Source organism: Heterodontus francisci, chromosome 6, assembly GCF_036365525.1.
Source record: "Heterodontus francisci isolate sHetFra1 chromosome 6, sHetFra1.hap1, whole genome shotgun sequence".
In the NCBI taxonomy this organism is placed as follows: Eukaryota; Metazoa; Chordata; class Chondrichthyes; order Heterodontiformes; family Heterodontidae; genus Heterodontus; species Heterodontus francisci.
The window spans coordinates 6,998,074-7,010,105 of NC_090376.1; the positions used below are offsets into that span (position 1 = coordinate 6,998,074).

General features: G+C 47.9%; 1 protein-coding gene across 3 annotated transcripts in view; it reads left to right on the forward strand.

Annotated features, from left to right (window-relative positions):
- LOC137371103 (START domain-containing protein 10-like) overlaps positions 1 to 12,032 on the forward strand; it is a 104,319-nt gene that overhangs the window by 85,889 nt on the left and 6,398 nt on the right. For all 3 annotated transcript variants that reach the window (XM_068033043.1, XM_068033041.1, XM_068033042.1), the window contains exons 3-6: positions 2,002 to 2,149; positions 4,174 to 4,277; positions 5,071 to 5,188; positions 9,454 to 9,506. In XM_068033043.1, the coding sequence (XP_067889144.1) occupies positions 2,002 to 2,149; positions 4,174 to 4,277; positions 5,071 to 5,188; positions 9,454 to 9,506 (423 nt within the window). The remainder of the gene's footprint in view (positions 1 to 2,001; positions 2,150 to 4,173; positions 4,278 to 5,070; positions 5,189 to 9,453; positions 9,507 to 12,032) is intronic.

The window sequence follows — 12,032 nt, forward strand, 5'->3', positions numbered from 1 at the left end:
CTGTGGTTTGAACTCTTTAGCAGAGGGAACAGTTTTATTTTGCGGGATTACCCTCCATCACAACTCCTCTGCTGGTCTGGAAAGTGTCCATTTGGTCTGCTGGAAAGTGTGCTGTCTCTAAACTAGGCCAGAGGCATTCCCTCTGATTCAGAAACTGCGCACTGTTTGATGGGTTTGCTGTGGGGATTTGTTCACGGAAGTGGGCCTGTTAATACAGGTGTTGCTAATATTGCTGAACTTCCAGTTCTGCTGGTTCCTGCTCAGGACTGTCGGTCTCAGTATGAATATAAAGCTCGCTTACCTCGAGCAATGTATTGGGAACCTTGCCAGATGTTAGTCACCTGGGTTCCAATGAACTTCAAAGCAGTGTCAGCTATGGCTGAATGGATAACACACCCATCTCTGAGTCAGCGGTTCTGGGTTTAAGCCCCATTCTGGAGACTTGAGCACAAAAAAACAGGCTGACACTCCCTGTGCAGTACTGAGGGAGTGCTGCACTGTCAGAATTACTGTCTCTCAGCTGAGGCCCTCTCTGCCCCCTCATGTCAATGTAAAACATCTCACTGTGCTATGGGGAGAAGAGCAGAGGAGATCTCCCCTGTCTTGGCCCAATATTTATCCCTCGACCAACAACACAAAAAGATGACCTGGTCATGATCACATTGCTGTTTGTGGGAGCTTGCTGTGCGCAAATTGGCTGCTGTTTCGTACATTACAATAGTGACTATACTTCTACAAGTATTTCATTGGCTGTAAAGCACTTTGGGATGTCCTTTAAGCCTGGATATTTTATTGGTCTCCATTCAATGTTCTCTGCAATCTGCACACGCACAAACGTTACCAGGCACACAAGACGGCCCCTTTGTAATCGTGTGCGCACGGCCACAACTGTGAATAATAATCTAAGGGGGCCACACGCTTAAGTCACCCGCAAACTTCAAAAATAATTAGAGAGAATGTTCCACTGATGGACATATAATGATTTTCCACGCAGCATTCCTGATTGAAACGCAAAGAACAAGCATGTTTGATTTGAAAATGTAGCCTCGGCAGAGACACAGGTCGGTAGAGGGCAGTGCTGACCTGTTCCAGACACACAGACTATTGCAGCTTCATCACCATCCCAGAGTCAAACTCCTTAGCATCCAACTGAGAACTGCACCAGGTGTGGCTTCACAATCGTGCAACACAGATGGAGGCCATTCAGCCCATTGTCCCTGTGCTGGCTCTTTGAAAGAGCTATCTAATTAGTTCCACTCGCCACCTGCTCTTTCCCCATCAGCCTGCAGATAGGGAGGGGTCGAGGGCCATGGAGGGATTTGAAAACCAGGATGAGAATTTTTAAAATCAAGGCACTGCCGGACTGGGAGTCAAGGTAGGTCAGTGAGCAGAGGGGGTGGGAGGGGAACAGGACTAGAGGTGAGTTAGGACACGGTTTCGGATTAGCTCAAGATGGGAGGTCGAGTCTGGAGGTAACAAAGACATGATGAGGGTTTCAACAGCAGATGAGCTAAGGCAGAGGCAGAGCCGAGTGATGTTATGGCAATAATTTCTGCTCAGCTTCACAGTAATGTTTCCTGTAAGGCACGACTGTGACATTGATGCTCCATACCCTCAGACACAGCTGCAGCTCCCCCCTCCCTCGTTGGCCCCTTATTCCCCCTCCCTCTCATGCTGCCTTGCACACGCTCGCTCCCTCTCTCACCCTCCTGCCCTCTTGTGAGCTCTCTCCCTCACTCTCCTTCCTTCCCTCGTATCATCTCTCTCTCCCCCTCACACACACTCCCGAACTCGCTCACGCCCTGTTTCTCTTTCTCTCAGCCCCCCCCACCCCAAACACACCCCCTCCCACTCATGCACACACTCCCTTTTCTGCTGCCCCACCCCCCCCCCCCCCCCCAACCCCGTGCACTCTCTGACTCTCTCAGTGCCCCCCCCCCCCCCCCTTTCTCCTGACTATACACAGTTCCTCAGCCAGTTATCATTTGTTCTCTCTCTCAGTGCAGGATGTTCTGCAAGGATGTGAGCTCTGAGACACTCTACGATGTTCTACACGATGCAGAGTACCGCAGGAAATGGGACGAGAATATGATCGAAACGTTTGACATCGGCAAGTTGACGGTTAACGCTGATGTCGGATATTACGCTTGTGAGTAGTGATTGTCCTAAAGCGGGCGGGGACCTCACCATTCCCAGCACTGCTCATATCCAGAGGGCCCAGCCTGGGGTGTCCCCCTGGGGTACAGGGGAGCCCCAATCTGGGGCGTTCCCCAAGTACCACCAAGAGTAACAAACTACTTTAGGCCACACTGTGTTGTGAATAGACAAATTTAGTAGCCATTGTTTGTGCATAGCAGGATTCCACAGCCAGCAATGAAGATAAATAACCAGTTTAGGTGGAGTTGGATGAAGAAGGAATCCTTGCTTTTTGTACCTTGCCGTGGGATCATTAACGTCTCCTGTGATAATGATTTGGCCGCACCTACACACCGAAATCAACCGGAGCGTTCAAAAACATTTCACGGGGAGTGTGCGGATTTAGAGTAGGAGCCCAAGGATGAAATGAGCAGTTATGGTCGTGTTGTGGTTCTTTTGCTGGACTAGTAATCCAGGGAACTTGTGTTCAAATCCCACCAGAGCAATTTGACAATTCTGAGTTCAGTTTCTAAATAAAAATCTGGAAAACAAATGTTGGTGTTTAGTGATCATGAAGATGTTAGATTGTTGTTTTTTAAAAAAAAACCCCATCTGGTTCACTAATGTACTTTTGGGAAGGAAATCTGCCGTCCTTACCTGGTCTGGCCTACATGTGACTCCAGGCCCAATCCAACATGGTTTGTCTCTTAATGGCCGTTCAGTTTTGTCAAACAACAATAGCAGTTGCATTGCCGCCTTCTCAGGGCAACTAAGAATGAGCAGTAAATTCCACTCACAATTGTGAAGCCCTCGTTCTCAAAATGAATTTTAAAAAACTTGAGGGATACAAGGGAGTGGTTGGCAATGACCTTGACAATATGGGGGACTTTGGGAGTGGGAAGGTCACACGCAGGGTGGCTGTGAACGTGGAGAGGGGAGTCTTATTTTGGCCGAGGTTTCAGGAAGGGAAACGGTCAGTGGATCCAAAAAGGAAAGGACAAAGCGAACAGAGATGGAAATTATCGAGAATGAGAGGTCACTCAGTGGAGAAGCTGAGGGAAGAAAGAAGAGCTGATATCTCGGGGAGGGGTAATAATGAGAATTCAAAAGGAGAGGATGGAACAAGGGGAGGTGTTTGAAGATAGGAGCAGCTGAGTAATGAATCCATCCAGGTCTCACTGTTAGACACAGGGGCAATAAACCTCAGCAATGAATCCATCCAAGTTTCTCTCAGAAACTTCGCAGGAGGTCATTTAGCCTGTCATTCCTGTGCTCTTCGTAAAGCAATTCAATTAGTCCCACTGTTTCCCCCTCCCCCTCTCTTTCCCACCGCCCCCCCCACCCTACTCTTTCTCCATAGCCCTGTAAACCTTTCATTGTTGAGTATTTATCCAATTTCCTTTTGGAAGTTATTATTGAATCTGCTTCCACCGCCCTCTCAGACAGCGCGTTCCAGATCACAACTCACTGCGTTTAAAAAAAAAAAAATCTCATCTCCTCTCTGGTTCTTTTGCGAGTCCCCTCAAATCTGTGTCCTCTGGTTACTGACCCTCCTGCCACTGGAAACCGTTTCTCCTTCATTACTCTATATAAACTCTTCATAATTTTGAAAACCTGTATTGAATCTCCCCTTAACCTTCTCGGTTCCAAAGAGAACAACTCCAAACTCTCTGGTCTCCACATTATTGAAGTTCCTCATCCCTGGTACCAGTCTATAAATCTCCTCCGCACCCTCGTCCAGGCCATCCGAAGGTGCGGTGCCCAGAATTGGACACAACATTCCAGTCGAGGCCGAACCAGTGCTTTATGAAGGGTCACCATAACTTCCTCGTTTTTGCACTCTGCTTTTATTTATAAAGCAGAGATGGCATCTGCTTTTTTTTTTTTAACAACCTTCTCAACTTGTCCTGTCACTTTTAAAGATTTGTGCACATACGCCCCCACATCTGTCAATATTCCCTTTAAAACTTGTACCCGCTGTTTAAGTTGCTTCTAGTCATATGCGTTGGGTTTGTGATTGTTTTGTTTTGCCACCAGGGAGATGTCCAAAACCCTTGAAAAACCGCGATGTCATCACACTGAGGTCTTGGTTACCCATGGGGAGTGATTATATCATCATGAACTACTCTGTGAAACACTCGGTGAGTTCATGCTCCGGGGGGGGGTGGAGGGGTGGGGGCTTCTTAGAACTGACACCAGACCTTCAACCTGAGCAACATTTCAGGAGGCCCGGGGAGCTCAGCCACCGCAGGGAGGGCTCCTGGAGTGGAGGAAGGGTCCGAGCGGAGTGATTCAGAGATGGCTTTGGGCGGTTGCAAACCCTTCATTCAATCTGTTTGCAAAAATATAAACCGGACGTTGAGTCTTATGCATGTACCATATTTACTCGTATATAGGCTGCATCCCAAACATCAACTGATTTTTTTTTTCCATGAGGTTATCAAGGCATTGGAGGGGTTGCAGAAGAATGATACCAGGACTGGAGTTATAGGATTGTTCTGGTCAGAGCAGAGAAGGTTGAGGTGAGATTTAGTAGAGGTGCTCAAAATTATGAGGGGTTTTTGATCGAGTAGATAGGGAGAACCTGTTTTCATTGGCAGGAGGGTTGGTAACAAGAGGGCACAGATTTAAGATAATTGGCAGAAGCAACAGAGGGGTGGAGAGAATTTTTTGACACAGCGAGTTGTTGTGATCTGGAACGCGCTGCCTGAAAGGGCGGTGGAAGCAGATTCAATAGTAACTTTCAAAAGGGAATTGGATAAAAACTTGAAAAGCAAACATTTGCAGGGCTCTGGGGAAAGAGCAGGGGCAGTAGCAACCTCTTTCAAAGAGCCAGCACAGGCAAGACGGGCCGAATGGTCGTCTTCTGTGCTTTAAGGTCCCAGTTGAGTGGCCATGATTGATTTTGGGTTCTGTTTTGCCCCTTCTCCTCAGAAATACCCTCCTACGAAGGAACGGGTTCGGGCGGTTTCAATTCAGACCGGATACCTGGTAGAAACTAACAGTGCCAGCAGCTGTACCCTCACTTACCTGGCGCAGGTGGACCCTAAAGGTAAGAGAGGTGCCTGAGACCAGCCCTGGATCAGTGGGAAGTATTTATATTGCAATTTGAAACATCATAAAATCATCCCAAGGCACTTCATAATGACGTTTATCAAACAGAATTTGACACTGAGCCACATCAGGACAGGTGACCAAAAGCTTTGCCAAAGAGCGAGGTTTTTAATGAGCCTCTTAAGGGTGGCAAGAGAGAAGCGGAGAGGTTTAGGGAGGGAATTCCAGAGCTTGGGTCCCAGGCAGCTGAAGGCACGGCCGCCAATGGTGGAGCGATTAGAATTGGGGATGCACAGGAGGCGGGAATTGGAGGAGTGACAGAGATCTCAGAGGATTGGAGGGCTGGGGGTGATTAGAGAAATGGGGAGTGCTGAGGCTATGGAGGGAGTTGAACACAAGGATGAAGGCAAAATGAGGAGGTAAGGAGGATGATACTGCTGCTTGGAGCAGGCCCAGAGATCTCTCTTGGTCTGGAGTGCAGTCCTGACGATGAGTCATCTAATTCCGCAGGTTCAGAAGGTAATAGCTGACTGTGCCAGAAGGGGGAGATGTCTGACCAGAGTAAATAGACTGTTGGAAGAGTTTAGAGAAAATTTACTGGGGTTCAGGAGGAGGAGGACAGCATGAAGATGACCTTCATGGGGAAGAATTAAGTTATTAACTACTGTGCATTTCCCTGGTGATTCCCATAGCTTAATGTCTCCCTTGAGTTGTGACTTTATCTACAGGGATCCTGCATCCTGTCCGCCCATCACCCCTGTGCTCGCTGACCTACACTGGCTCAGTTTTAAAATACTCATCCTTGTTTTCAAATCCCTGCATGGCTTTGCCCCTCCCTATCTCTGTAAACCTCCTCCAGCCCTACAACCCTCCGAGATCTCTGCGCTCCTCCAGTTCTGGCCTCTTGAACATCCCTGATATTAATCGCTCTATCATTGGTGGCCGTGCCTTCAGCTGCCTGGGCCCTAAGCTCTGGAATTCCCTCCCTAAACCTCTCCATCTCTCTCCCTTTAAGATCCTCCTTAAAACCTACCTCATTGACCAACCTTTTCTTGATCTGCCTTAAAATCTCCTCCTATGGCTGGATGTTGTGTTTTGTCTAATTCACACTCCTGTGACGTGCCTTGGCACACTTTCCTACATTAAAGGCGCTATAGAAATGTGGGGTAGTTGGTTTTGTGGCTCCTTTTTTAACCCCCATTGCTTGGTGTTTCTCGAAACAAGGTGTCCAGGCTCGAGCACGGGTTCCCATTAATAAGGCTTGAGGGCTCACTTCACCTCTAGGGTCTGGCGGACTCGATGTATCTGTCTGGGCCTCTGCTCGTGGTCTGCCTGGCTGTGGGATGTTGGCAGAAGTAGATCTGAATGCTGTTAACTGCTCCTGTCTCATTGATCCCATGAAGGGAAAGACGATCCCATTTGGGAAGCAGGTCTACCTGAACATCCATGTTACTGTTCAGGCACTAGACTAGCAACTCAGTGCTCATGGGTTCAAATGCCACCATGGCACAGAAGGAGGCCATTCGGCCCATCGAGTCCATGCCAGCTCTCCACGGAGCTGTCCAGTCAGTCCCACTCCCTGGCTCGATCTCCGTAGCCCTTCAAGTCTATCTCTCTCGGGTGGCCGTCCAATTTCCTCTTGAAGTCCGTGATCGTCCCCACTTCCACCACCCTTGTGGACAGCGGGTTCCAGCTCATTATCACCCGCTGTGTAAAAAAAAAAAAATGCTTCCTCATATTCCCCCTGCATCTTTTGCACAAAACCTTCAATCTGTTCCCCTAGTCCTTGGACCAGCTTTTCCTTGTCTAACTTATCTAAGCCTATCATTATCTTGTACACTTCTGTTAAATCTCCCCTCAATCTCCTTCGCGCCAGGGAGAACAAACCCAGCTTTTCCAACCTAACCTTGTAATTAAAATCCTCCATTCCTGGAACATTCTGGTAAATCTCCTCTTCACTCTCCTCACAGACCCTCACATCCTTCCTAAAGTGTGGTGGCCAGAACTGGACACAACGCGCAAGTGGGAGAATGATGTCAATAAATGGAAGGATACACCACAAAAGGAGGCCATTCGGCCTATCGTGTCTGTGCTGGCTCTTTGAAAAAGCCATCCAATTCGTCCCACTCCCCTTGCTCTTTCTCCATAGCCCTGCAAATCTTGCATTTTCAAGTATTTATCCAATTCCTTTTTGAAAGTTACTATTGAATCTGCTTCCACCGCCCTTTCAGGCAGCGCGTTCCAGATCACAACAACTCACTGTGTAAAGAAGTTTTTCCTCACTTGCCTGAATCTCTTTCCAATTATCTTAAATCTCTGTCCCTCTGGTTACCGACCCTCCTGCCACTGGAAACAGTTTCTCCTTATTCACTCCATCAAAACCCTTTGTGATTTTGAACACCTCTATTAAATCTCTCCATAACCTTCTCTGTTCTAAAGAGAACAATCGCAACTTCTGCAGTCTCTCCATGTAACTGACGTCCCTCATCCTTGCTAGATTTATGAACCCGCAGCAGGAAAGATTGACACTGGAGCTGTTGGGTTGTTCGAGAAACCCAAATGGTTGAGGGAAGGGACCTGCCGTCCTTCACCAGTCTAGATTCCGTGATACTCCAGGGTAACTAGGAACGGGCAATAAATATGGCCGGTCTGGTGTCATGCACATCCCAATGGTATAATTACAAAACCAAATCATAGAGGAGAGTCAACCCCTCTCCTGGTTGGGAAGACTCGTTGCTTGACTGAGAGAGTGGATGTTTTGCGAAAACATTATTTCAGCGAGTGAGTAATCAATCAATGAACCAGGCTCCCTCGGGAGATGGTGAAAGCATCAGTATTGATTGATTCAGAAATGCATGTCTTTCAGACAGCAACACTTTGCAATACAGGATATGGGCAATTTTAGATAAGACTTCTTAAAAATTTGTTCTCAGGATGTGGCTGTCGCTGTTGCCTGTTCTTAGTTGCCCTGAGAAGGTGGAGGTGATCCATCTACTCGTGCAGTGTTGCTCGGCAGATGTTCTTATAAATTAAATTCAAATTTTGCCAGATATAAGCGCTCATTCTCTGGATTATTAGTCCAGGAACATAACCACTACACCGATGTACCCGTACATGTGGAGTGTTCTTGGGAGGAACACTTGCTTTTGGACCTGTGCTCACCAAAGCTCTCCACCACTGGGGGTTTTCCTCCCCCCATCTCCGGGTCTGTTGTAAACTAATCAATAGAGATTAATCGCTGTGATTAGTCTACAACTCCACTTATTTATTTTATTCATTCACAGGATGTGGGCGTCACTGGCCAGGCCAGCATTTATTGCCCATCCCTAATTACCCTCGAGAAGGTTGTGGTGAGCTGCCTTCTTGACCCGCTGCAGTCCACTGTAGGAGTTTTGATACAACTGAGTGATTTGCTCGGCCATTTCAGAGGGCAGTTAGGGTCAACCACATTGCTGTGGTTCTGGAGTCACATGTAGGCCAGACCGGGTAAGGACAGCAGATTTCCTTCCCTAAAGGACATTCGTGAGCCAGATGGGTTTTTATGGCAATCCAGGTCACCGTTAGTGAGACTAGCTTTTTATTCTCTCTTTATTTAATTGACTAAATTTAAATTTCCCAACTGCTGCTGTGGGATTTGAACTCCTGTCTCTAGAACATTAGTCCAGGCCTCTGGATTATTGGTCCAGTAACAGAATCAAAAAGCGACTGTAGCCAACACCATTGTTGTTGTATCATGCGACAACCAAAATGATAAAGACTTGCATCTCTGTAGCGCCTTTCACAACCTCAGGACATCCCAAATTGCTTTGTAGCCAATGAATACTTTGCAAGTGTAGTTGCTGTTGTGATGTAGGAAACACAGCAGCCAATTTTGGCACAGCAAGCTCCCACAAGCAACAATGTGACAATAGCCAGGGGGAAGGGGTTTAGGTGTTGGTTGAGGGACTACCCCATCTTCAAAATAGTGCCATGGGATCTTTTGCATCTACCTGAGACGGGCCCTTGGTTTAACGTCATCCGAGAGATGGCACCTCCAACAATGCAGCACTCCCTCGGTATTGCATTGGGAGCATCAGCCTGGATTTTATGCTCCGGTTTCTGGAGCGAGACCTCAAACCATGACTTTTTGATCCAAGCCGAGAGAGCTGCCCACTGAGCCACAGCTGACATTGGACGGGCCTTTGTCTATATTGTCTAGTCCGATTTTGAAAAGGTCTCGGTTGGAATCTAAATGAATAATTTGTGTCTTTTTCCTGTTTGAAGGCTCGTTACCAAAATGGGTGGTGAACCAATCATGGCAGTTTCTAGCTCCCAAAGTGAGTATGATGTTTAATGTAGAGGTGGGGGGGGTTGCTAATCTCTGCAGGATTGCCCCGGGAATCACGGGAATTACAGATTGACCTCCCAGACTCTGCTGCCAGCAACACCTGGAGAAAAAAAAATCACTGGGTCATTAAAAGAGTCTGTTTGTTTTCTATAATAAAAACAAGAAATGCTGGAAGTACTCAGCAGGTCTGGCAGCATCTGTGGAGAGGGAAGCAGAGTTAACCCTTCTTCAGAACTGCTGACCTTTTTGTTTATTCATTCATGGGGATGTGGGCGTCGTTGGCCAGGCCAGCATTTATTGCCCATCCCTAATTGCCCTTGAGAAGGTGGTGGGTGAGCTGCCTTCTTGAACCGCTGCAGTCCATGTGGGGTAGGTACACCCACAGTGCTGTTAGGAAGGGAGTTCCAGGATTTTGACCCAGCGACAGTGAAGGAACGGCGATATAGTTCCAAGTCAGGGTGGTGTGTGACTTGGAGGGGAACTTGCAGGTGGTGGTGTTCCCATGTATTTGCTGCCCTTGTCCTTCTAGTTGGTAGAAGTCTTGGGTTTGGAAGGTGCTGTCTAAGGAGACTTGGTGCGTTAACCTGAAACGTTAACTCTGCTTCTCTCTCCACGGATGCTGCCAGACCTGCTGAGTATTTCCAGCATTTCTTGTTTTTATATCAGATTTCCAGCATCTGCAGTATTTTGCTTTTATTTATCTGTTTGTTTTCTGATTGGTTGTGGGGAAGGCGGAGACCACGTGGCTGGACGTGTCCGGCAGCCAATGACTGATGTATTACTCCAGCTATAGTGCCATCTAGAGCAGAGGCAGAAAAATTACATGAACAGAGCACTGGGTGGCTGCATGTCGTGACACCTCTATCCGGGCTAGAATGGAGACAACTGGGTGATTTCCCTGTCAATCACACCTGGAGCTACAATTAACCGGGATAGATTCAATCCACGTAACTATCATATCATGTAACTCTCTATAACAACTAGCATTTATATAGCAACTTTAACATCCCAAGCTGCGTCATAGGAGAGATTATCAAAGAACATTTGACAGCGAGCCACATGAGACATCAGGACAGGCGCCCAAAAGCTTGCTCAGAAAGGTAGAGCTTTAAGAAGCATTTTAAAGAAGGAGCAAAAGAGAGGCAGAGAAGTTTAAGGAGGAGATTCCTGGGCTTGGGGCCCAGACAGCTGAAGCCATGGTCACCAATGGTGGAGCGATTAAAATCAGGGAGGCACGAGCAGCTAGAATTGGAAGAGCACAGAGATCTCAGCTACATCTCCTTCCTCAACAACCATCTCCGACTTATTCCATGCGGATTCCAACTGAAATTCCACGTTTTGTGTTTCGGATGCACCCGTGATTACAGGTATCTCCTAGATGCTCAGCGTTCCTCAAACTGCTGTTCTGGCCACATTTTGAGATCCGCTCTCAATGCCACACGCTGCTACGTGCCCACTCTCGACCTCTCTCTTCAGCAGCACCATCTCTCTCTCTCTCTCTCTCTCTCTCTCTCTCTCTCTCTCTCTCTCTCTCTCTCTCTCTCTCTCTCTCTCTGTGTCTCTCTCTCTCTCTCTCTCTCTCTCTCTCTCTCTCAAAGCTGTCCCTCTCCACAGTTTCATTTCATCCTTTGCCTCATCCAGCACTTTTAACAAAAACTTCCTTTCAGGTGTGAAAGATCGCAAGCTTCAACTACTCATGGATAGCAAAACCCTTCCAGATTTTTCTTCCCCTTCTCTGACCCCATCTCTTCTCCTAATCTCACCCTTTGCTGTGTATTCACGATACCCTCTGACCTTCCCCTCTCTGACCCTGAATAATCTGTCCTTAGCAAAAGACTCCACTTCATTCCCACACCTCCTCCCCCACCCAACGTCAATGACTTTCAAGCTCGACATGATGCAGGGTCGTCTTCTGTTGCTTGCACCTTCGCGCCCACTTTGTTGGCCAGGAGTCCTCCCCCTGCTCAGTGGACCCTTTTACCCAGCTCCAGTATTCTCCCTCCGCCTGGACCCCCCTCCCTCAGCCCCTTACCCTCTTTCTTGATCTTTTCATTGAGAACTGCCGGTGTGACATCGGCCATCTCAATTTCTCCACTCCCCTCACTCACTCTAACCTCTCTCTCTCTGAACTTGCTGCACTCCATTCTCTCAGGTCCAACCCTGACATTGTCATCAAACCTGCTGACAAGGGTGTTGCTGTTGTTGTTTGGTGAACTGACCTCTTCCTAGTAGAGGCTGAACGCCAACTCTCGCCATTTCCTCCTACCTCCCCTGGACCATGACCCCACCGAACACCAAGCCACTGTATCCAGGACTGTCACTGACCTCATCTCCTCTGGAAATCTTCCCTCCATGGCCTCTAACCTCATAGTCCCGTAACCCCAGACAGCCCGCTTCTACCTCCTTCCCAAAATCCACAAATAGAACTGTCCCGGCAGACCCATTGCTTCAGTCTGTTCCTGCCCCACTGGACTTCCTATCTCCACTCTGTATTTTCTCCCCTTGTCCAGTCTCT